At 49.7% G+C, this 26,129-nt stretch overlaps 1 protein-coding gene across 4 annotated transcripts in view; it reads left to right on the top strand.

The window, feature by feature from the left end:
* The window catches only part of LOC147429061 (uncharacterized), a 304,137-nt gene that overhangs the window by 18,137 nt on the left and 259,871 nt on the right, over positions 1–26,129 (top strand). For all 4 annotated transcript variants that reach the window (XR_015185807.1, XM_086495273.1, XM_086495272.1 and 1 more), the window contains exons 3-6: positions 10,672–10,796; positions 10,936–11,082; positions 19,459–19,566; positions 19,656–19,773. Coding sequence is in view for 3 of the 4 variants with exons in the window: in XM_086495273.1 (XP_086351399.1) it covers positions 10,672–10,796; positions 10,936–11,082; positions 19,459–19,566; positions 19,656–19,773 (498 nt within the window). In the remaining variant the exon portion in view is untranslated. The remainder of the gene's footprint in view (positions 1–10,671; positions 10,797–10,935; positions 11,083–19,458; positions 19,567–19,655; positions 19,774–26,129) is intronic.

The following is a 26,129-nucleotide window of genomic DNA, read 5'->3' as shown; positions in this document are numbered from 1 at the left end:
TCTATCCTAGTAGCAGCTGCGATGAACTCCTCCAAAGTGGCTTCGGGCCGGAGACTCTCTCGGAGTTTTTGTTGAGAAGTTTTGGGAAGCGCCTTCTCCACCCACTTCTTCACCATGAATTCACCGGGTTGCTGAGGAAGCTTGGCAACCAGAGACTTGGTCTTAGTCATAAGCTCTGCAAAAGTCTCCTCTGACTGGAGCACCATGTTGGCTAACTCATCCAACACCTTCCACTGGTAGTCACCGGGCCTGAAAGTTGCATAGAACTGTTGCCTTAAGGCTGTCCAAGTTGCAAAATGGTTCTCTGCAAACTGGCTGTACCATTTGTTTGCTAAGCCATCCAAGGTGGATGGAAAGAGTACCAAGTAAGCATCTTCCCTGTTAAGACCACGACCCCTACAGAGAGATACAAACCTCCTTGCATGGTCGTCAGCATCTTCTGAAGAGTCCTTTGAATGTAGGGAACTTGATGTTTACCTTAGCCAAAACGCTAGCCAACGGCTCTATGGCCCCTTGTTGAGCCTGTAGCTCAGTAGCCTGTAGCAGAATAGGAGAGAGCTTTACTGGAGAAGGTGATCTGGAAGATGTGGAAGCGGATGAAGGAATGGGTGATGTATGTGGAGGGATAGGTGATGAGGTTGATGGACTTCTACTCGGTACCAAAGGTCGTCTTCTGTTATAGTACTTCAGAGGGCTCAGTAGTGCGCTTTGACGCTCGACTGACCGCCTTGTATGTGTCATGTAGTGACCACCAATCCAACCAACCTTTGGGCAAGAAAACCTTGAACTTGGCTGAAGACTGGTCTAGACTCTACTAGACCAGGCAAGTGACTAGAGCAGGCTGGACTAGGGACGAGGAGGACTAGACCAGGGTCGAGGAGGTCTAGACCAGGGACGAGGACAGGTTGGACCAGTGCGAGAGAGGACTAGACCAGTTGGACCAGGCGAGAGGGGACTAGACCAGTTGGACCAGGCGAAAGGGGAACAGTTGGACCAGGCTATAGGAGAACAGTGCAAGGCAAGGTCGGCGAAGCTAGGCAAGGTAGGCGAAGCTAGATAAACCTAACTAACTTCAAGATTTGCACCTCACAGAGTGAGATTTCAGTTGAGGTCCCACCGTGATCGCCAAAATGAGAGCACCTGTAGCGCGGAGAATGTGTCGTGCTCTCTACAGTGGGTGGTCCTCACTGCAATGTGCGTGACAATCTCACTCAAACAAACTGAACAGAAAGGAAACAATAGACATCAACAGAGCTCACAAAGACACAACAGCAAACCAGAACATATGACTGGACTATCTCGAAGACTGATACAGACTCTGGCGTGGCCGCACACTCAGCTCCAGCCCAGGCTTACAGGTACAATGGGGGTGTCGAGGCTCAAATGTGCAGGGATGGTGAAGATGTGCTCTGTGAATAGACTCACTCTAGACGACTACGTGCAAGCCAATGCAACTGGCCCAAAACGACTACTCATATGTACAACGATAAAGAGCCACCAACGGCTAATACATGTCCAGTTAGCTAAGTCTATCTCCAAACCGAGTGGTGGTGGTGACCTGGCCACGATGTCTACTAGACCACCGTCGGTACCCTGCCACGTGTCACTCCCCAGCCCAAAGGGTCTGTCCAGTGTGAACCAGACCAATTGTAACTAACTGTCCAACTGTCTGTCTGTCCTGTGAAGTGACACTGTAGCCCTGCTACAAACTCCGCCGGGCTAGTGTCGAATAAATTGTGAACTATGAACTGTTTTGAAGTGGTGCTTTATTCTTGTGCTTCAATTGAATGGTTCGTTCTCTTGAGTCAAAACGGGCATGATACTTGTAGAACCAAAGCATGCCTAGTAGTACATCACATCCTCCCAATCCATAACATAAAAGTCAACTGGATCTGTAAATGTTTGAACTTGTTGTCAAAGTGATCCGATCAAGGGTATTGATGACAAGTAGGTTCCATTAGCCATCTGCGCTTCAATTTGTGTCCCCTTGGCATATTCCCCAATACGTAATCTTGCAGCTAATTTTGGGGAGATAAAATTTTGCATGGAGCCTGACTTCAAGAGGATAAAGGCATCTTGATCTTTAACCTTTCCCACAGCTTTACATGGTTCATTGGATGCGTGGATGGTAGGAACACCTATCAAATTAGAAATCAATCCAACGAAGGGTCTTTGTTTTTTGTGCTTTCATAAGAGAGGGATCTTTTATTATTGGGGTTTTCTAGGTAGTCCTAGGCAACTTGTCCGTGTAGGTCACATTTGTAACACCTTCCTTCTGATCAATATTGTGCCATCTCTTCAGGAGTCAGCCGTCGAGTAGGATAATGGAAACACAAAGATAACTGCAAACTTAACACTTTAACACTTCAAACACTTAATTATATGAGAGACGACACGACTCGGCGGAGTTCCGAACCAAGACGCGTTGGCCCCAAAGACTAGCACCCCTTTCGGTATTTCTTTATTATTGCTTCAAGATGTTACAATTCCCGATGGGTTCAACTCTTCAAGCTCTGCATCCCAAAGACTGGCCCCAAGGGGCACTTATAAAGAGTACAAGGGATACCAAAAGCAGAGCCCCAAAAGCGTTTAACATGAAAAGCATAAAGTCTAAAATCATTTGGTCCAAAAAGCTAGCACCCATAGGCTGTCCGAACAGCAATGCCACATCACCATGCTCATCGCAAATCACGAAAATTCCGTATAGCAGTGCTCAATGCAAAATCACGGAAATAGTTGTATAGCGTGCCATGGCATCAGTCTTTACGCAAGCTGTGTGTGTGAGTGTGCCTTGCTTTATTTTAGGGTTTTACACTCCTCGGCCAATTGCAGTCAGTTGAGTGGGAGTTGGGATTAAAATCCTAACCTCTTTATAACTTTGGGCCTTTCGATGAGACTTCTCAAGTTGGAATTTCTTATGTTTCTCCTTCTTCTAGGTTGTAGGCCTCTTGGCTAGTTCTCGCAAAACTCAATGAAGTTAGTCCTAGACCCGAAGGCCACTTAGATGTTTTAGCACTATTGAGATGCAAAAACCACATAAAGAGAGTTGATCATAACACAGAGGATTCCATCTTTGACCAAGAGATTAGCATGGACCACCTTCCTAGGGAGAGTGAGTCTGGGGTGAGCCAAACAAATGCATTGGACCGATGTGTCTATAACCCTAAAACCCGTCACAATGGAAGTGCCACCGCTCGCTACTGCTGCTCGCCCCCCCCCCCCCCCCCCCCGCTGCCTCCCACCCCCCGCCTGCCCTTGCGCGCATCTGCCCAGCCCAGACCGCCCGCCCGCCCGCGTGCATCAGCCCAGCCCGCCCCGCCTGCCCTTGCGCGTAGCAGCCCGCTTCCCAGCCCATCCGCTGCCCCCTTCTCGTGCCGCCATCCCCCCCCCCCCCCCCCCCCCCCCCCCCCCCCCTGCCCATTGCCCCTTGACTTCTCGCTCACTGCCTTATCCTTCCTCCCCTCCCCCGTCTTCGTCATTCCCGAAGGTTCCTGCACTTGGCTCTGCAACACTGTTTCTTCGGAGAGTGCTCGGCGTGCTCGGTTGCAGAGTCCCTTCACCGTCCGCTTCTTCGCCACAGCAGTAGACACAGATGGAGGCTCCAGCTCCGCCGCAGAGGGACTCATCCGAAGCCCCCTCGCCCGACCCGGCTGAGCCCACCATTCGACTTGCTCTATCGCCGACAGAGCAAGCGAGCCTAGCCGCTGAGGTTGAGCATTTGGAGGCGACTTCGGTCATTTGCAAAATTCTCGGCACCCGTCCTAGCGGAGGAGAGTTGCGAGACCTTCTCCAGGCCCGCCTTCTCGCAGAGGTGGGCAAGATCTTGGATGTCCAGATTCTCGGACGGGGGTACTACTAGATCGAGTTCGAGACCTCCGAGATGGCTTCCAAGGTCATAGCTATGAGTCCACTGGCCATCCGAGCATCACGCGCCCACTTTCGACAGTGGCGACATGGTTTTGACCCGACTTCGGATGTGCTAGTAGAGGAGGCAGACATCCCCATCTCAGTCTGCTTTCCAGGTTTACGGAGGGAGTACCTACGACTTCTCTCCAGGATTGGCTCCGCCATCGGGACTGTCCTGGAGTCACCTCGTACGGCAGCATCAGTAGCTGCCAAGGCAGCTTGCATCCCCTCAGTTCGAGTTTTGGTCAGAGATACCCACACGCTCCCGAAGGTCATCCTTCTGCCTCGGGTGAGTGGGGGTTGGTTTCGACAGAGTGTGGAGTACTCGGGTCTCCCGAACCAGTGCTTCATTTGCAGACAGATGGGCCACCTAGCGAAGGCTTGTCCACAGAGGAGGCCACAACCTGCACCTCAGCCTCAGTCCCAGCCCCAGCCTGCCAAGGCTAGGCCGCAGCCGCAGCCACAGCCAGCGGCACAGCGCACAGATTCAGAGCCACCCTCCGAGCCTGGGGCTACAACGGAGGAGGGGTGGCAGCAGGCCCGTGGCCGTCGACGCCAGGGGCCACAGCGACAGCCTGGCACTCAGAGTGGCCCTCAGGTGCCTACTCAGCAGCAGTGGGTTCCGACGGGGAACCACTTTGGTCCTCTTGAGCAGGAGGAGCCCCCTACGCCAGCCTCCACCTCCGCTTCACCCTTGCCAGCCGCCCCCCCTTCAGAGTTCCCCTCCTCCTCCTCATCCTCCCTCCCGCCCTCTGCTCCCGTCCACTCCCCACCTCGCCCCTTTACCTTTGTCGCCCCTCCCCGCTTTTCCTCCCCTCCGCCCCCCAGAGCTCCTTTTCCCCCCCCTCTTGCTCCAGTTCCACAGTCGACTCAGGAGACTGGTCCCTCGCCGGCGGCTAGGAGATCTCTTGGCAGCGCCTTTGCCACGAGTCGCCTAGCGAGAGAGGGTCAGCCCTTCTTGCGGCCCCCTCTCAGATTCAGACATCTTTCCTTGCAGCTATCCCTCGTGGTCTGACGAGCATTGACCTCCGACGCCGCTGGGATTTCTTCGACTACAGGTTCACTCGCTTTCTCGGCGATTCCGCAGTAGACCACGAGGCAGCCTGCTTCAAGGTCCATGCTTTGTTCCTCGTCGCTAGGGGGACAGAGGCCTTGGACTTAGCAGTTGGTTTCTCCTTCCCCCTCTGTGGTAGGACCGAGACAGAGTGGTCCCTCGACTCAGTGGTGGGATGGTTGCATACACAGGTTCTCGAGTTCTCTCACCACATGGGAGAACTTGGAGTTACAGATTTGCTGCAGACTTTGTGGCCATTGGCCAAGTTTGCGGTGACACCCCAAGACTCAGCAGGATGTAGGCACATTGTGGTGTACTTTTTTGCTGATACACAGTGTTTGCCTTGCTATGTATACATTCATGAGGACTCCTGGACAGAGGAGGTTGCTTTACGCACGGCTCGCTCTGCTTGGGCTTGGGCTAGGCACTCACTGCAGTCTCGCCTATCTAGAGGACGCTCGGATGCGGATTACTCCCCATCCAAGCCAGCCTTGAAGATAGCCCGTCTTGCTGCTGCGGCAACATCTGTTCTCTCTCTCCCCATGAGGATCGTCTCGTGGAACGTGCAGGGACTAGGTGGGCCCCAGTTTCAGCGACAGCGGGGCCGATTGCGTCAGGAGCTTCAGCGTTGCCTTGTGGGAGGAGAGATTGATCTCCTTATGCTTCAGGAGCACCATCTGTCTGAGAGCCGCATTCGGGGATGTGGTCAGATTTTACGTGGACCATATGATACCTTTTGGTTAGCTGCTTTTGGACCTGGAGGCATCCAGGGTGGGGTATGTATGACTATTGCGGACTCATTGCAGCAGGCCATTGTGGGCAGAGGGATTATTGTGCCAGGCAGGGATCAGTGGATTACTATGCAGGTTCAGGGTGGCCTTGTGGGCTTCCTGAACATCTATGCGCCCAATGTGGCGAGTGCTCGTGCAGAGTTTTGGTCACAGATTGTTGAGTCTTTGCCACAGGCTGACCATTGGTGTGTAGGAGGGGACTTCAACATGTTGGAGTCGAGTTAGCAGCTTGGGAGAGGTTGTGTATGACTCTAAGTGTCTCGGATACATGGCAGCACTTTGGCTTTGTGAGGCCTCCAGAGAGTCTTGCCTTCTCTAGATCGGACCGCAGAGTGGGAGGAGTGAATCTATCGCGGATAGATCGCTTCTACACTAGTGACCACTTCAGTGACTTGGGGGGATCAATGGGCATCCTGGCAGGGACATCCTTCTCGGACCATGCACCAGTGATCCTCATAGTGGCAGACATGCAGAGGAGTGGGAGCACGATGCTTCGCATCCCAGAGCGGGTGTTGTTGGACTCAACACTCAGAGAGAGGGGAGAGGCTCTCTGGACAGAGGGCATGGACAACCAGGCTCTACCTGCAGACAGAGTGGCCTTAGGCCTAGCTCAGCTTAGCCACTTTTTTCTCCAGGAGTCTCTGGCTCGACGGGCTGCAGCGAGAGAGGAGGAGCAGCGTCTCAGACGAGGCATTGCTTCACTACAGAGGATGCAGGAGTAGCATCCAGACAGTCCATGGTTGGAGGAGCAGTTACAACAGACTCGACAGGAGCTTGCTTCCACAGAGGAGAGGCGTCATGAGTTTGCCTTTCATCGACAGGCATCTCAGTGGACTCAGGTGGGTGACAGAGTGACTGGTTCTTTTTTTGAGACTGGGACCTGGGCACTCGCATGCCAAGGTCAATCAGTTGAGGAGACCCGATGGGTCAGTTGTTTGTGAGCCTGAGGATATGCGTGCAGTTGCTACTGACTTTTACCGTGAGTTACTGTCGGCTGAGCCCTAGTCAGAGCGGCAAGATACATGCAGGGAGCAGGTTTGGGCACAGATGCCTTGTCTTGTGACTGAGGAGATGCGCCAGAGGCTAGAGATGCCTCTTCAGCTTGAGGAGCTGCACAAGGATCTTAGGGCCCTCCCTCCTGGTAGCTATCCAGGTGAGGATGGGCTGACTCCCAGCTTCTTCTTGGAGTACTGGGACCTGCTTGGCCCAGAGCTTTGTAGTGCCTTTCAGTACATTCTGCACACAAGAGTGATGCCGGATAGCATGAGTGAGGGCCTGATTTACCTCATTCCAAAGGAGGGTGGCTCCTTGGATGAGATTCGACAGTGGCGCCCCATCACCATCCTCAACTCAGCCTACAAAATTCTTGCCAAGGCTCTGAGTTTGAGGATTCAGCCACTTTTGGAGAGCCTTATACATGGGACTCAGACAGGTTTTGTCAAGGAACGCAGTATCCTTGACAACATCTTCACTTTTTGGGAGGCTTCTGCCCTTGCACGGCTCCGTGGGGAGGACCTTGTGATTCTTCTTCTCGATTTTGAGAAGGCATACGACAGAGTCGACTGGGACTTTCTAGAGGGCACGCTACGCAGGATGGGCTTCTCAGAGGCTTGGATCAGAGGGGTGTCAGCTTTGTACAGACAGGCTCACAGTCAGGTGCTTTTGGCAGGAGGTAGAGGTGAGGGCTTCATGCTCACACGATCGGTCAGACAGGGTTGTCCTCTTGCCCCCTTTCTCTTTCTGTTCTATGCGGAGGTGATGAGCAGATTTTTGGTGTCATAGCAGGTTGGCCTGAGGGGCTTAGCACTCCCTATACGGGGAGATGAGCTTCTGGACGCTGAGTTTGCCGACGACTTAGCCTTGTACTTAGAGGGCCAGGAGGCCAATCTACACAGATGTGAGCAGGCTTTGGAGACCTTCTGCTGTGCATCGGGCGCACTGATCAACTGGAAGACGGTGGCTTTCTCGGTTGGCAGTGCTCCTGTGCCAGATTGGATGCTAGGAGAGGGTTTCAGGTGGATTCCCCCAGGGACTGTAGTTCGGTACTTTGGTTGTCAGGTTGGTTTGGACTTGTCCCCCGAGCAGCAGATTGCTCCTCTTTTCCTGTCCATCAGGAGAAAGCTGTTACATTGGAGCTCAGCACGACTTTCGCTGGCTGGTAGAGTAGTAGTTGCCAACCAGGTGTTGTTGGCGACTATGTGGTACATCACTCTTGCTCGATCTTCTCGAGTTCTTGTATCAGCCAGGTAGAGAGGCTGATCAGGAACTTCCTTTGGTCAGGTCGTGACAGTCAGATTGCCCGAGCCAAGGTGGCTTGGTCGGTCATCACACTTCCTTGTTCTCAGGGAGGGCTTGGGATCATTGATCCAGCACAGCACAGCAGAGCAGAGCCCTTCTTGGGAAGTTCCTCGTCAGAGGACTTCTTCCAGGTGAGGAGCCCTGGAAGGAGTTCTTGCTGTAGAGGCTTCGTGCCAGGGTGCCTTAGTCAGGAGGCCCTTGGCAACCTTCGACCATATGGATCTTTACAGAGTTGCGTCGAGTTGGTTTGATCAGGAGACTGGAGGACCGCTTTGCTGTGAGTTTGCTTCGATCTTGGAAGCTCTTACGGCGTGGCCTAGAGCAGAGACAGCCGACGTGCACGGAGGAGCGCCTACGGCAGCCCCTCGTCTGGAACCCCATGGTTAGCACTCAGAGAGGCCACTTGGTTGGGAGTCGGCCTCATGTTTCTTGGGGTCCCATGGCAGCAGGTCGAGCGCGCTCTCTAGGTGACTGGCTAGAGTTCACAGGTTTGTCAGAGGAGGTACAGGGTTTCCAGCTACAGGGCGTGAGAGGGGTACAAAACATGTGTCAGGACATCTCAGAGTCAGTTCCAACTGACTGGCTCACGCCTCTCGAGCCAGTAGCACCCCGGTGGATGGGAGCCTTCACACGACTGGAGGTTCTCATTTCAGTCAGGGCCTGCTCAGAAACTGTCCCAGCCCTGTTCTTCGAGCTTGAGGGTGGGGGACGATTACAGCGAGTTGCAGTAGAGGCCCCGCAAGTAGCAGAGTGCTGTTTCCAGAGGATCCGAGTTGTGGGCATCTGTGGGAGGACTTGCGTCATAGACCCTGACCCAGCAGCTCTTGAGACTGGACACTGGTGGCTATGGGCTTGGGAGTGTTGTCCACTGGCACGAGTACAATGGGATCCTGGTGAGTGGCTATGGAGGGACCCCTTCTCTTCTGCAGACCGGGAGTCCCCTTCTTTAGTACACTGTTCGGCTTGGACGTCATATACTTGCAGCACAGAGAGAGGCCTGCCCCGCTGCAGCACGTCATTGGCAGGAGGAGGGCTTCACAGTCGAGTTCTTGGCAGCCTTTTGGCAGAGGCTGTGGGACTTCAGACAGCCGAGGCGCGTCACTTTGTTTCAGTGGCTGGTTGCACACAGAGCCACAACAGTAGGGAGCTGGCTTGTGGATAGTGGTCTCTCGGCCGCATGTGCAGCCTGTGACCAGTTGGTGGAGAGTCAGCGTCATTGTCTTTGGGATGTCCCTCGGCCTAGCAGGTGTGGCTACGAGTTCTTCGGCTGATGCCTGCCCTCTCCACGGCTCGACAGTACACTTGGGGGGCAGCGGCTTGGTCCACCCTTACGGGCCCGGCACTTCAGTTTGAGCTATCTTCCAACCAACAGGATGATAGTGATGCAGGGGGGGCGACCTACACTCCAGCCTGCTACAGAGCTTACTCCACAGGAGTGGTGTAGTGAGAGAGAGGGGTGTTGGGAGCTCATCAGTGGTCTGACACTTTGGTTCATCTGGCGGGCCCGCTGTTTCCACATCTTTGAGGCTCGCCCTGTGCCACCAGCAGAGACTGTTCGTGACTTTTGGCTAGAGCTGATCCATACTCTCAGAGGACAGCTTGAGGGACAACAGGGTAGCTCCGACCGCATGCGGGAGCGCCGCGAGGCTTTCCTTCGACTCTGGCGCCTTGGGCCTTTCTACACCATAGTCCATGGGGTGCTCAGATGGCACTACTGTCCACTTGTGTGGCTCTTCCCTCCTCCCATCTCTTGATTTAGCCTCATTGTATATATGCTGTTTTTTCATTGGGAGAGTCTCCTCATCATGCTTGTTGTAGTCCTCTCTTGCAGAGGTGGATGTAGCCCTATGGGCAGTTTTCATTAACTAATAGAAGGATTTTTTTCTTGGAAAAAAAAAACCCCGTCACAATACTAAGCAGAGTTTTGACTGCATGGAATCATTTGAGTATGAAGGAAGAAGATACCTACAATCAGAGATTTTGGGATACTTTTCTTCCAGAAGGTTTGTCTCAAAGAACTGATGGAGGGATATTGTTGCGGTCTACCCAAAGAAGTTTAAAGATACTATCTAAAGTCTTCCAGTATTCAGAAACTCATAAACCATGCTTTGGATGGTTATTCAATGTTGACAGGCCCCATGTCATTCGCAACGGATACACTTGTATCCAACTCCTCAAACAGAGCGACTTCCAAGCAGTGTTTGGGAAAAATTATTTTTACAAGATTTTACAATTCCTTTTTATGGATTTTCAAAGCGGAAATTTGAAAATTTGAGCTATTGTTTACTAATATTACACTATTTTTCCCTAAATCTATGCTGTATTTTTCCTTTTTCCTCTTCCTCTCAACCGGTATTTTTGAATTTCAAAGCAGCACAATTGTAAGCTTTTAGACACTTTTGAGTGAGCCTTTAGTGTTACTTAATAGACTTGTGAGTAGCACTTGCCTGCATGGACGCATATGGAGCCAATCCTTTGAAGTGAAACAACAATTTGTTGATGTAAAATAGGGAGTTTGTTTTGCTTTCAGTATGTATGCTGTATTTTAAATTCTATTGGGTTAGGATTTTCTTTATTATGCTAATGTTCAGAAATTCAGACTAGCTCATCTTACAATCACAGGCATTGCGCAATCAAGATTTGCGAAGCTCTATCGGCACTGGTGGTGAACTAGAAGGATTGGCTTTTGGAGTCTGGGACCGATACAGCCCCAGGCGTATCTATCTCTTTCAATCAATATATAACAAGTATCCACCAGCCATTCTACAATTTTAGCTCATAGTAGTCCTTTTGGTTTTGCGAAGCTATATGAATCATTACTTGTGAATCAATTATCGGCATTCTCATTTCTTGAGTACTCATAAGCTTTTCTTACCTGTTTATCAGAAAAACGGAGTATGTCATTTTTGTTTTGATCATTTTACACGTTATTATCATGATCTTGAAGGCTTCCAAAAAGGGAGCAGTGGAAGAGGTACATATAACTATGGATCAGCTGAATATTCTTGATGCAACTCTGACGACCATATTCAGGTAGTATCAAGCGTGTTATCTAAGATCATTTCAAATGAGAAAGAACTATTGGATCTCAATACTGTTTGCTTTTGGAACCTGGAGACTGCCTCTAAAATTGACCTGTAGCTACCTTTAGTCTTGGACCATGCTACCCAAAGGATGCTGCAACATCAGTGACTAGCTGCCCCTTACAATATACTAGATCCTCGACTCACAGCTGCAGAACCAGTGAGAAATTGGCTTGCTCTAGCTGCCTCATAGGTTGTCCCTGATTATAAAAAAGGACTGTCCGATAGGTCTAAGGTATGCTTCAGAGTCTGTCTGCCATAAAAGATGCCACACTAGGGTTTATCATTTTTCATACCCTGCAAGAAAAACATTCAGACAACCACCATTGGGTCCGACAAGCTGGCTGAAGGTACTAACGGTCATTAAAATGGTAGTGCTTGAGGGATTCCTTCATGGTTTCTTGTGGCTAGGGTTCCAAGTCGCCATGTGACTTTTGCCACGTTAACATCAACACACAAGAATCCATTGAAGAGGAACAATGACAGAAAAAAAACTTGAGATTTTCAGCACTCGCTCCATGCACCCCCAATGCCCATGTCCTCCATAAGTAGCAACCCATACCAGCCTATTTGTAAACCCAATTCCTCTAATTCCCTTTTCTCCCAAATCGCAATGGTCCCCATTTATCAGAAAATAGTTTTTCATTTCTCTTATTGCTGATTTCCAAGTTTATTACCATTTATATAAGATGTATCCTACTGCTAGACCCAAGTATCATGTCTCCTTTAACCTGTTCAACCTTATCTGTTTCATCTTTTGTTTTGTCTTGGCATTTTTGAAACAAAATGGAACGAAACAAAACGGCTTGAAACAATGAAACAGACAAAACGTTTCTTGTGACACTGCTGAGAATGAAGGGCAAAGAGAGCTCAATATGTGTTACTATAGGCTTTTTAAAGTTTTGAATAATTAACAATGTAGCTTACAAGTTAATTCTACTAGAAGGATGGAAGATGCATAATCCAAGATGCATTTTACATATTAGCCTTTTGGGCCTTGTAGCAGGGCTAAAGTGTCACTTGCATTGGACAGGCAGTTAACCGTTGGTCTTGGGTTCAAACTGTGTGGGCTCTCGCCTGGGCAGTAACATGTGGCAGACACTTGGAGTGGTGGTCTACTGGACACCGTGGCCAGTTCATTGCCACCAGAGTCTGAGATAGGCATAGCTGGTCTGGCAGAGAGATTTGTGTTGGCCGTTAGCTGCCCTTTCTAATGGTATGTATGCTCAGGTGGTTTTAGTCATGGTGTGCACATAAACATTCTATGAGTCTAGAGTCTTGAGTCTTGTGTCCAATCAGCACCGCACATCTGCACTCTCCCTGCATAGTTCGAGTCTCGATGTCCCCACTGTAACCCCCATTGTACCTGTGAGTCCTGGGCTTGGAGCTGAGTGTGCTGCCAGCCAGATTCTGTTTAGGTTCCATGAGTTAGCCCAGTTCCATTGAGTTTGAAGGCTACTGTTGTGTCTTTTTGAGTTTTTCTCATAGTGCTTTCATGCTGTTGGAGTGAGAGATCTTGCACATTGCACGGAGGAGAATCCACAATAGAGAGCACGACATTTTTTTCCTGCTCATTTTTGGCACGCCCAGTGGGATTTCAACTGAAGTCTCACTCAGCTAAGCGTACATGGTCGAGAAGCTAGCTGGTTTAGTCTCTTGCCTGGCCTGGCCTGGTCTGATCCACCTTCGCCTTTGTTTAGCTTGGTCTAGTCGAATATGGTCCAGTGGGTCTAGACTATCCTAGGATAGAGGGAGCAAGGAGGCTATTTAAAGACCCCCCCTCAGGTAGAGGCTGCCTCAGTTCTAATGGAAAGTGCCTCTTACTCCTTGATTTTTATACGTAGGGAACTCGAAGCATTGAAATTACAACGAGCTCTTTGAGAGGAGAGATCTTCTCTCCTCGACGGGAGAACTCCCCACTTCAAAAAGCTTGTAGTAGGAAAAGTGTGTAGAGCTCTCTACTGTGGGTGCTGCTCAGTGCAATATGCGTGAAACCTCACTCCAACAGAAAGAAAACACAACATAGGAATGGAACAAACAATTCAAAGGCACAATATACTCAGAACTCAATAGAACTTAAGAACTCATGGAACCAGTACAGACTATGGCTGGCAGCAGTGAGCACAGTCAGCTCCAAGCCCATGACTCACAGGTACAATGGGGGTGTCGAGGCTCCAATGTGTAGGGAGAGTGTATATGTGTGATGCTGGACAGAAGTCAATAGAGCGTAGAAAGTAAATGAAGCCTACGACGACTAGAACCAATCACATATATATGCAATCATGTAGAGACCCGTATGTCTACCACGTGTCATTGCCCAAGCGAGAGTCCGTCTTGTGTGAACCCGATACCAACTGTACTTAACTGCCTGTCTTGTGCAATTGAAAGAAAACTGCGTGTACTAAGTAAGTTGAAAAAAGACTGCATATGCACACACAATGATGCTGACTTACGCTCTCAATCGTGTCAGCCCAGAGAGAGTGTCGTCGCTATTTTCGCCACTGGAGAAGAGTTTGCCTTTGGAGGTGGGGCCATAAGATTGATCGTAGGCGGCTGCACCCTCTTTGTGAAAGTAGCTGCCACCTGCTGAGCGGCAGATGCAGGCATCTGTCTTGGATGGTACTGAGATTGCCGACTGACGCAGCCGTGGTGATGTGTGCCAGCAAATCCATCACAAGGAACTCTCTGTATCGGCTATATCTGTGTCATGTGGATGTGCTGCTGAAATCCTGGGGATAGTAGTCGAAATACTAAGACTGACTACCTCACATAAACTGTATAGAAGGACCTGGCTGCCCATACGAGTCTGTGCCTGTCTCACTGGACCAGTCCACCCATATCCCATAGCGGCTGGAGTCTGGCAATCTCTGGTGTTGAGTGGCTGAGCCTCTATCTCTCAAGGCTCGGCGCAAAGCAAAGATTGTAGCATCTCTGTCCGCTATCGCGCTCTCGGCGACACACTTGCATCTCTCCATGGCCGCATATGTGGCTGAGTGGTGTTGGTGAGTAGCAACGAACCACTCCGCTCCTACTCGATGGTAGTGATAGCAATTTTTGACTCCTGCAGGATCTCCTCAGATATAGCCGGGATAGTGAAGTAGAGTTTGCCACAAGTGAAGATCCAACAGTAATGCCTCAGGGTGTAGGGCTCTCAAGGGCACTACAGGTGAGCTAGTAACATGCTCAGTGGGTGATCCTGAGATAGGAAGAGATGACGAGGTAACTGCAGGTGATGTGTGGAAAAGTCACTGTGGCAGGAGTGAAGACGGGAGAAGTAGGTAGAGGTGCATGTGAGGGAGAATCTGCAAATGCAAGATGAAGAGGTGGATTGGGAATGGCAAAGCTGACCACCAGGACCATAGAACTAGGGGTGGAAGTAGAAGGAGAGCATCGTGGGAGTACGTCACCCTAGTTTGGCTCTTTGAGGATGGCAAAGAAGTAGTAACTCCGCCGTGTCTTTTACCACTTTGTCCTTGTTCTTCTTCTTCTTCTTTTTTCCGAGAAAAAGATCTTTCTATTAGTTAATGAAACTGCCCATAGGGCTACAACCTCCTCTACAAGAGAGGACTACAACAATCATGATGGGGAGACTCTCCCAATGAAAAAACAACATATGTACAATGAGGCTATATCAGGGGATGGGAGGAGGGAAGAGCCACACAGGTGGACGGTAGTGCCATCTAAGCACACCCTGATCCATGGTGAAAAATGGTTCAGGACGCCAAAGTCGAAGGAAAGCCTCTCTGCGCTCCCTCATGCGGTCGGAACTGCCTTGGAGTCTCTCGAACTGTCTTCTGAGAGTATGGACCAGCTCAAGCCAAAAGTCCCGAACAGTCTCTGCTGGTGGTACAGGGCGAGCCTCGAAGATGCGGAAGCAACGGGCCCGCCTGATGAACCAGAGTGTCAGGCCATTGATGAGCTCCCAACACACCTCTCTCTCACTGCACCACTCCTATGGAGTAAGCTCTGTGGCAGGCTGGAGTGTAGGTCGCCCCCCTGCATCACTATCATCCTGCTGGTAGATGATAGCTCAAACTGAAGTGCCGGGCCCGTAAGAGTGGACCAAGCAGCTGCCCCCCAAGTGTACTGCCGAGCCGTGGAAAGAGCGGGCATCAGCCGAAGAACACGCAGCCACACTGGTTGCGCCAAGGGACAGTCCCAAAGATAGTGACACTGACTCTCCACAAGGTGGTCACAAGCTGTGCATGCGGACGAGAGACCACAATGCACAAGCCAGCTCCCAACTGCTGTACCTCTGTGTGCAACCAGCCACTCAAACAAAGTGACTCGCCTCGGCAGTCTGGAGTCCCACAACCTCTCCCAAAACGCTGCCAAGAACTCAGTTGTGAGACCCTCCTTCTGCCAATGAGGTGCTGTAGAGCAGGGCGAGCCTCTCTCCGTGCTGCCAGTATGTGACGTCCCAGTCGGACAGTGTACTGAAAGAAAGGGACACCTGGGTGGTCTGCAGAAGAGACGGGGTCCCTCCAAAGCCACTCTCCAGGATCCCACTGTACTCGTGCCAGTGGACAACACTCCCAAGCCCACAGTTTTCAATGTCGAGTCTCAAGAGCAGTTGGGTCGGGATCCATGACACAAGTCCTCCCACAGATGTCCACCACTCGGATCCTTTGAAAACAGCACTCTGCCACCTCAAGGCCTCTACTGCAACTCGCTGTAAGCGTCCCTCACCCTGTAGCTCGAAAAACAGGGAAGGAACAGTCTCTGTGCAAGCCCGAACAGAGATGAGGACCTCCAGTGGTGTGAAGGCTCCCATCCATCTGGGCACTGCTGACTCGAGAGGCATGAGCCACTCAGTTGGTACTGCCTCTGAGATGTCCTGGCACATGCTCTGCACCCCTCTCATGCCGTGTAGTAGCTGAAGGCCCTGTAGCTCCTCTGACAGGTCTGAAAACTGTAACGAGTCACTTAAAGAGCATGCTGGACCCGCTGCCATGGCACCCCAGGAAACATGAGGCCGACTACCAACCAAGTGACCTCTGAGTGCAAACCATGGGGCTCCAAACAAGGGGCTGTCGCAGACGCTCCTCCGTGCAAGTAGGCTGACGCTGCTCCAGGCCTCGCCGCAGGTGCTCCCAAGATCGAAGCAACCCCACAGTGAAGTGATCCTCCAGTCTCCTGCTCAAACCAACTTTGCGCATCTCTGTGAAGATCCATCTGGTCGAAGGTTGCCAGGGGCCTCCTGCCTGAGGCACCCTAGCACGAAGCCGCTGTAACAAGAACTCCTTGCAGGGCTCCTCACCTGGAAGAAGACCTCGGACAATGAACTTCCCCAGTAGGGCTGTGCTCTGCTGTGCTGGGTCTATGATCCCTAGCCCTCCTTGTGAACAAGGAAGAGTGATGACCTGCCAAGCCACTTTGGCCCGGGCTGTCAGTGTGTCTCGCCCTGACCAAAGGAAATTCTTGATCAACCGCTCTACCTGGCTGATACAAGAACTCGAGAAGATCCAGCAAGAAGTGATGTACCACATAGTAGCCAACAACACCTGGTTGGCCACTACAACTCTGCCAGCCAAAGAAAGTCGTGCAGAGCTCCAATGTAGCGACTTCCTCTTGATAGACAGGAGGAGGGGAGCAATCTGCTGCTCGGGAGACAAGTCCAAACCAACCTGACAGCCCAAGTACTGAACTGTAGTCCCTGGGGGAATCCACTTGAAACCCTCACCTGGCATCCAATCGGGCATAGGAGCACTACCAACCGAGAAAGCCACTGTCTTTCTCCAGTTGATCAGTGCGCTAGATGCACAATAGAAGGTCTCAAGAGCTTGCTCACACCTGTGAAGGTTGGCCTCCTGGCCATCCAAGTACAAGGCTGAGTCGAATTCAGCGTCCAGTAGCTCATCCTCCCAAATAGGGAGTGCTAAGCCTCGTAAACCAAGCTGCTGCGGCACCAAAAACCTGCTCATTGCCTCAGCATAGAATAGAAAGAGGAAGGGGACAAGAGGGTAGCCCTGTCTGACCGAAAGTGTGAGCATGAAACGATCACCTCTACCTCCTGACAAAAGTACCTGACTCTGTGCCGTCTGTACAAAGTTGACACCCCTCTAATCCAAGCATTTGAGAAGCCCATCCTGCGTAGAGTGCCCTCCAGAAAGTCCCAGTCAACTCTGTCGTAGGCCTTCTCAAAATCGAGAAGAAGAATCACCAAAACCTCACCACGGAGCCGCGCTAAGGCAGAAGCCTCCCAAAAAGTAAAGAAGTTGTCAAGGATACTGCACTCCTTGACAAAACCTGTCTGAGTCCCATCTATAAGGCTCTCTAGAAGTGGCTCGATCCTCAAACTCAGAGCCTTGGCAAGAATTTGGTAGGCTAAGTTGAGGATGGTGATGGAGCTTGCTTTGTCGGTGAAAGAGCAAGTCGAACGGTGGGCTCAGCGGGGTCGGGCGAGGGGGCTTCGGACAAGTCCCTCTGTGGCGGAGTTGGAGCCTCCATCTGTGTCTATTGCTGTGGCGGAGAAGCGGATGGAGGAATTTCCTTGCAACAAAACGCGCCGAGCACTGCCAAAAAATTAGCACTGCCAGAGCCAGTCGCAGAGAACCTTCGGAAAAAAGGCGGAAAGCGAAGAGAGCAGCGGGGGGGGGGGGGGGGGGGGGCTGGAAATGGAAGCGGGTGAGGGTAGCGGGCGGGGGATGGCAGCGTGAGAAGGCAGTGACCTAGGCGGGCAAGGCTTTTGCACGCAGGGGGTGGGCAGGGATGCCGCGCGTGATAGGGCAGGCAGGGGGACAGCGCGAGGGAAGTGGAGGGGGGGGGCAGCGAAGTGCCGGGGGGGGGGGGGGGGGGGGGGGGGCGCGGGGGGGGCAGCGATGGTGACAGGGGGTGGGGGGTGCTAGCAGCAGTAGCGAGCGCCTTACATTCAATGAGTTCTTGTTCTTCTTCTTCTTCAAAGACCAACAACAGATTTTCCATATTCTTCTTCAGTCAAGAAATTTCAAAGTTTTTCAATCTCCCAACAAGGGGTCTTTTACACGCCTTGGCACCAAGTGGCCATTCTCGGTCAAGAGGCCATTCACACTATTTTTTGTTCAAATCGCCATCCTTGATATAGGTGCAATGTGGAAGCCAAAGTCGACTGAATTTTTTTTTCATCATGAAGGTTTCTCTCACGAGGCCTTGGTGCCATATTAAACTTGTTTATCACATGCCAAGGCAAGGGGTGCATGTGTGTAATCAAAATTCATGCGTGTATACACCTTTCTGTCAATGCTCTATATTATGAACTTGTGTAAATTCCAAAGATGTAAAGAGTAGACACTAGCCGTGCATCATTCACGAGCTAAGAACCTCTCCATATTGGTTGCCATGACTACCTTCTTCAAGGGGAGGCTTTTTCTCCCTTGTGGAGGCTTGTGCCATTCATGGTCTCCATGAAACGCCGTTTGGCGGGTCGAAACAGGTGAAAGATTTTTAGCCTTGAAGCGTTTTGCTCATCAAGTGAAACACACGTCGTTTCACAAACAACAAGCTACCATAGTTTTAGGTTTTAGGGCTTTCCAAAATCCATTTATAAATGTTCTGGTCCCACGTTTCACTGTGCTCCAAATTAGACCAAAAGTTTCGAGGTGAAACACCATGTTTCGAAACGTTTCGGTCTTGAAAAGTAGACAGTTGTTTTTGATGTGAGCATGTTTGCAATGATGCAAGGGATGTCCACACTAGTGTCCATTATCAATAAGGGCATTCATTCACAAGCATGCAATAGATGGTGCGCACAATCTTTCAAGAGGGTGGTGTTTCACCAGGATGTGTATTGGCTTCCATTTCTTTTTCTCTATCTAATATATTTTCTTTCTTTTCTCCTGAAGCTCTTGAAACGGGCAAGCACATAAGAAGGTTTGACCTTAAAATTCAGTTCCACCTTGTGTTTTACAGTATGCTGCCTCACAAGCTGGTTTCAGCAAACCTTGGTGTTTGGTTCACAACTATTATAGGAATTGTCACAAGAAACTCTTGTCACGATTAAATTGGATCCAAAAAAAGACCTATTTCAGTATTTCTTTGTGTCACTGCAACCCAACGAACAAAATACTCTATCTCCTTGATAGAATGAATTCACATACACAATATGCATAGCTAACCCTTCTACTGTTCTTAGATGTTTTTATGTGTAATTGTAGATAATCTTTGTTTGTAGACTATGATCTTATTCATGGATCCCTTTTGTTTTTAAAATAAGTGATGTTGAATCTTTGACAGTCTTGAGGATGTAAAAGTCTTGAAAGTTTACTCGAGTATTTATGTATGATTATGGATAGTTTTTGTTTGACAACTAAGTGTATTTATGGACAGTTTTTGTGTTGTTTAAAAGCAGCATTGAGTGTCTGGCTCGAATGGCATGCTTGGGGCTTTACAAAGGTCCAAAGACTTACTTGCGAAATTCATACAATAAACTAGATCTTATATCTGTCCTAGATTCATGGTAAGCTTGAAGCAATAATAGATGGTTCACGTTATTTTTGTACAATAAACCTTTTGTTGCTTAAACTAAAACTTGCGTTGTGTTTTTAGGGCTCATCTAATAGCTACACGTTTTTTCAAGAAGATATCTTTCCTGCGATTCCTAGTACTTCGACTTTTTCGAGCATTGCTTACGTTGCGCGATATTGAATTCTTCAGCCAAGTGTTGGTAAGTGTTCTTGAGGAGAATTATCTCTTATGATGGGATAATACTCGATACATTTGATGAAGGACACACAAAATTGGTGTTTGTCTTGAGAAACAGGAGACATGCTTGATCCACCATATATAATCTTATGCTATGAATGCCTTGCGTAGTGTGAGCATTGGCTTGAAATAGAAAATTATACCAAAGCATGACCAAATTATACCAAAGAGCCAATTATTGAAAGAAACAAAGAGCATCTCACGTTCACTAAATCGTCCTTGGCTAGTCACTTTTGGTTGGGTATCAATTAGAAACATTAAGGAGAAGAAAGGCATATTGAGGTACACAAATGCGCTTATGCTGTCTAGATTTTAAGCAAGTTCTTGTAGAAAAAAGGACTATTGGAAGACTAGTTAGAGGATATGGTGTGTAGAAAATAATGCAGAAGCTTAGGATTTTATTGAGAAAACAAAAAATGGTTTTCAGCAAATGAAAGATAATAAGTGGACAATGTGGAGAGATAGAGAGTAAGCAATGTCTTCAAACTATTCTCGCTTCTCCTTCTAGCAACAAATTCACCATTCTTACTCTCAACCATCATTATAGCTTGAGTGTTTGCAAGTCAATCCGTCATATGAAAATTGTTCACATGTTCACCTTTATCTTGCGCACCAAAGGTCTACAACTGGCCTTCAAGTAGTGGCCAACCTGTTGATAAATCCATGAAAATGTGATGGGCTGACAAGCTCCCTCCACTACCTCCTAGACCCTATATGAAGAGGATGGTGAATTGCTTATAGCTAGCTAGAAAAGCTATGGGATGGATTGCCAAGGTCCAACCTTTACAAGAGTATTCTTTGATGATATACTAATTTTCTCTCAATTAGAAGAGGAACATTGGAAGCACTTGGATATAGTGTTTCAAGAACTGCGTAAGCATGAGTTGCATATTAATGCAAAGAAAAGCGAGTTCTTTTTTTTTTCCCCAAGATCCTTCCATTAGTTAAGAAAAACTGCCCAATGGGTTACAATCCGCCCTTGCTAGAGAGGGCTACATCAACATGTGGGGAGACTCTCCCAATGAGAAGACAATATATGTGCAATGATGCCTAAATCAAGAATGGGAGGAGGAAACAACCACAATGGTCGACCACTGCCATCTAAGCGCACCATGGACCATAGGGTAGAAGGCCCTGAGCGCCAAAGTCGCAGGAAATCCTTGTGGTGCTCCTACATGCGGTCGGAGCTGTCCTGGTGTAGTAGGGCTACAGTGTCTCTAGCACATGAAAGGCAGTTAGTTGTAGTTAGGCTTGAGTTCACACTGGACGGGGCCATGTGTAGCGCGGATAATGTGTCGTGCTCTCTATAGTGGGTGGCCTCAGTGCAATTTGCCTGACAACCTCACTCAAGAAAACTGAAAAGAAAGGAAACAATAGACATCAATAGAGCTCACAAAGGCACAACAGCAGACCAGAACATATGACTCGACTATCTCAAAGAACTGATACAGACTCTGGCATGGCGGCACACTCTCAGCTCCAGCCCAGGACTCACAGGTACAATGGGGGTGTCGAGGCTCAGATGTGCCGGGATGGTGAAGACGTGCTCTGTGTATAGACTCACTCTAGACGACTACGTGAAAGATAAAACTGACCAACACGCTACTACTCATATATACAACCATAAAGAGCCACCAACGGCTCATAAATGACAGCACCTAAGTCTATCCCCACTGGGTGGCGGTGGTGACCTGGCCACGATGTCCACTAAACCACCGTATTCCTGCCACGTGTCGTTGCCCAGCGAGTCCATCTAGTGTGAACCGACCAGACCAAAAGACCAACTCTAAAGTTCAAACTGTACTAATTGTCCTGTGAAAGTGACACTGACACCGTAGCCTGCTACAGGTTGCCCGCCACAAGACCGCTTCCCGTCTCAGAGAGCGGAACTGAAGAACTGAAAGATTGGCAATCTTCTGTTGGTAGTCAGACGATGGAGGAGGAGGGGGAGGCTGGTAGAAAGGTGGAAAGGAGATGTAGGCCATGTGTATGGTGGGGGTAGTGGCCATGAGGAGGGTACATTGGATATGGAGTGGCCACCCCAGGAGCAGCAGCAGACTGAGTAGGGTGAGTAGGTGGAGCAGGTGGAAACCCAGGGAAAGACTGAGTAGGCTGAGAAGGCGGGACAGGTGGAAACCCAGGAAAAGACTGAGTAGGCTGAGATGGTGAAACAGGTGGTTGGAATCTAGGGAAGCTGTAGAAGTGCTGAGGGAAAGAGGTGGACTGGGAGGGGGAGGCCATAGAGGGTCCATGAAATTGTGATGAAGCCGATCGTGCTGGCTTAGACTCCATAGTGGTAGGATTTGTTTTCTCTGTTGCTTGAGAATCCCCTGAATGGGCTTTGGAAACATCTGGTTGCATCTGTGTTGCCATAGTAGGAACTTGCGTAGAAACCGGGGTTGTAGCTGTAGCTGTAGAGCTCTGTGAAATGGCTACAGCTTGGTATTTGGCACATGAGGGACACATTGTATGTACCACAGGAGAGAGGTCCTGAAATGCGGCCATATCATTTGCCTCGTTTAACTGTATTTGTTGAGTGTGGACAATATGTTTGAGGTCCACTACCTGTTGAGTGAGGACCTTTATGCGATCTTGAGCCATAGAAATTAACATGTCCCTATCCATCGCTCGTTGAAGATGGCTGCGCACTTCCCTTTGCATAATGTCATAGACAGCGCGATGCAGATCGTTGGTACCTTGCAATGAGAGGGCTGCATCCATAATCGTCGAAATGGCTCTTCTGTCCGCATCTAAAAATCTATCGGCTTGAGGCGCAAAATTGGCATATATGTCAAGCTGTTCAGATGTAGGTGTCCCAGAGCTAGATGCCCCTGCAGTATCCCTAGGTGCCCCTGCACTAAGAGTAGTACGTGGTGCTGCCGACACAACTGGAGGTTGTATTTTGGTGCCTGCAACACTACTTACAAGAGGTGGTGTGAAAGTAGAGGTGGCCACAGAAGTAGTCATGCGCATTCTTGGTGTTGCAGTATTGACGCAGAGATTTTGACTTGTGATTCGGAGAAGGGTAGTGTTGCTAGCTGCTCAGTCGAATCTTTTTGTACTTTTGCCCTCTTGCGCAAGGTGCCTTTCCCTTTGGCCATTTTGGAACGGCCTTGTTCCTGTTCTTTGGCTTCATCTTGCAGGGTGAGAACAGCGGTTGCATCTGCCTTTTGTTGCATAATTTGCACTACTCAATACATAATAGGGGCTGCATAGCAATTGAACCTCTCCGATTTCCCTTTACACTGAGTCCCAAAACGCTTTGCCCGGTCCTATAGCGCTTTAAACAGCAGATGGTGAAACGGATACGGCAGGCAGTGGTAGAGACAAAAAAAAGCATTGCATATTCCTGGAGAACCTGGAGAAGAGGGAACTACTGCTCTTTCCGGTGCGTGCAGTAAAAAATAATACTGTAAAATTGAATACAGCTGCTCACTCCTGTGATAGTCTGCATGTGAGTGCAGCAACAGTTCCTGGCACGCATTTGCAGTGTCTTCAGGGGAGAGATTCGAGAAGGTTTTGGTGGCGGGCAAAGGTGCCAGCACATTCAATATTCCCATAGCCTGTTTGATATCCTCCACTGTAAGTGTAGTTCCATTTAGCTTTGGAAACGTAAGCAAGAGGGCACTTAGCTTAGCACTAGAGATTGTGCAGGACAAATTGGCTTGAGCCAAATTTTGGAGACCCAAGTGTATCATTTGCTGCTGAGAGAACACGTCTTTGAGTGCCGGGTTTGGCGTCTGTAAATGATAGATCATTAGTAAAGGTACCTTCGAGATGGCACCAGAAGGGCGAGGCACCTGGAGAGTGGTGACCTTGCCAGCAGTGACTGATTGGGGTGAATCTTCCTCTGAAGATTCTTCTGAAAGCTGCTTTGAACTAGGTGTATAGTCTGATTTATTGTCAGAGCTATCTCCAGAGGAGGCAGAGGACTCTTCCTCCGACTGGAGGTGCTGGTCTCGATTCCGAGTACGAACCATCTTGATAAAGTATACCGAGAATCTGCAACTGAGAATCTGGTGGAGGAGCACGGCCAAGGAGCACGGCACACCTGGCGATGTAGAGAGGCTGGAGACATGCTCGCGATGGAGGAACGCCTGGCTGAAAACTGAAAACCTGGTAGAGAATACCCTGCACTGAGTTTTATTTATTCTTGTGTCTTAAAGAAAAGCTGATTTTTACGCTGGCTTTTTATTAAAGCACCGTGGGCGAGGATGAAGGCGAGAGAAAGCTGCGAGGGCGAGTGCTTTATGTGAGGGCGAGTGCGAGAGGAAAGGGCGAAGGCAGGGAAAGAGGGCGAGGGGTTGAGGCCCGAGGGCGAGGGGGAGGGGATGGCGAGGGCGGGGGAAGAGGTCGAGGTCGAGGGGTGAGCGCTAGGGCGAGGGCGGGGGTAAGGGCGAGGGCGAGGAGATAGGAGGAGGGCGAGAGGCGAGGGCGAGGGGAGGGGCAAGGGGAAGGGCAAGAGGCGAGGGCGAGGGGAGGGGGTAAGGTAAGGCTTAGGACGAGGGGCTAGGGTTGGGAGGAGCAAGGGGAAGGGCGAGAGGCGAGGGCGAGGGGAGGGGGTAAGGCCTAGGGAAAGGGGCTAGGGTTGAGAGGAGAGTGCAAGGGCGAGGGGTGAGGGGAGAGGGTAAGGGCGAGGGCGAGGGCGAGGAGGTGGGGGTAAGGGCGAGGGGAGAGGGGCGAGGGTTGAGAGGAGAGGGCAAAGGCGAGGGTCAGGGCAGCAAGGCTTCAGGGCGAGGTACATGGATATTTCCGAGGCAATCAGAAGCAAAGAGAATGTGGAGAGGACATCAGAAGCACCAAATAGGAAAGGGACTAGCAAGGCAAGAGCAGGGAAAACGTAATCGGAGATCATCTAACCCCTCTGAAAGAATCCGTAGCAGATAAAACGCGAAGTAAAATTGCTAGTGAACATGGTACCTTCATAAATACCCTACTCAAGAACACTAAGGCATTTATGCATAGCAAAAGAACTTAGTTTCGTTATATATCAACAAAATTTTGTGCTTTGAAAAGGGCATGAGTCGGGTTGAGGTAGTGGGTAGGTTAAGCCCGAGACTCGAATCATTCCTACACACAGAAGAGGGGTTACATAGGATACAGACGGAGATTGAAGACAGAGAGTGAAGGAGATGGTTTATCCAATTCTAGAATCAAGCCCATTGAACGCAACAAAGTCAGCAGAAGGAGAGCTGTATAAGGAGAGGGTGTATGAGATAGGATGAAAAAGAACAATAGGGATGTCGAAGATAGTAATTCAGAAGATATTTGGAGTCGGCGAAGACCAACACTTGATTTTAGACCGTTGATCGTTAGCTTAAGCATGATAGCATTTGATCCTAGATCCATTGACTAAAGGCAGCGGAACTCCCTCGAGGGTGGCTAATTGTACAGCTCCGTGGGGTAGAATGTCCATGACCTTATATGGTCCTTGCCATACTGGGACCAACTTCTTTGCTTTTTTCAGATACTTAGCTTGATGAAGTAGCACCAGTGCTCCTTGCGTCATTTGCGGCTTCCTGAGATGGCGATCATGCCAGGCTTTGCGACGAAGCTGCTCTGCTTCCAGAGCCAGAGAAGCCAAACTTCGGCTTTCATCCAGAAGGAAAAGACGAGACAGATGCCGACCCCAAATCTCCATTGGCACGCAGACTGCCGACTCGCGGAGATTCTGAATTGAATTCGAAGGGTGCTACCGCTTCCAAACCGAAAGCTAATTGAAATGGGGTGTGATTGGTTGTGGCTTTGAAAGAAGTTCGATATTGCCAAAGGGTGCCATGGATAGCTTGAGCCCAAGTCGAAGGATGAAGATGACATGCTTTCCGCAGGAGTGCTATCAGAACCTTAATAGTGCTCTCTGCCTGCACGTTTGCTCTAGGGAAATAGGAACAAGATTTTCGGTGAAAAATCTTGTAGTTGGCAAGCAAGGTTGAAATTGTTTCATTCACAAAGTGACCACCCCTATCACTGGTGATTTCCAAGGGACATCCAAACTTGCACAAAATATTTTCGTAGAGAAACTTGGCTACCCTAGTGCCAGTGCAGTCCGTTGTTGCCAGTACCTCTGCCCACTATGTTGCATAATCTGTAGCCACTAAGAGATACTTCCGATTGCCGGGTTGGGCGGAGGGAGTAATTGGACCTACAAAATCAATGCCCCATCTTCCAAAGGGATGCCATGCCATAGAGACCTGCAGAGGACGGTTTGACTGCTTGCTTGGTTTAGGGCCATAGCGCTGACATACATCACATACTTTTACATAGGCAATTGCATCCCGAAAAATATAGGGCCACCATAAGCCACACTGGAGAATCTTC

This window comes from Adiantum capillus-veneris, chromosome 22 (genome assembly GCF_014529385.1).
Source record: "Adiantum capillus-veneris isolate H3 chromosome 22, ASM1452938v2, whole genome shotgun sequence".
NCBI lineage: Eukaryota > Viridiplantae > Streptophyta > Polypodiopsida > Polypodiales > Pteridaceae > Adiantum > Adiantum capillus-veneris.
Note: the sequence above shows the minus strand (reverse complement) of the source record. Positions and strands in the feature narration are given on the sequence as shown.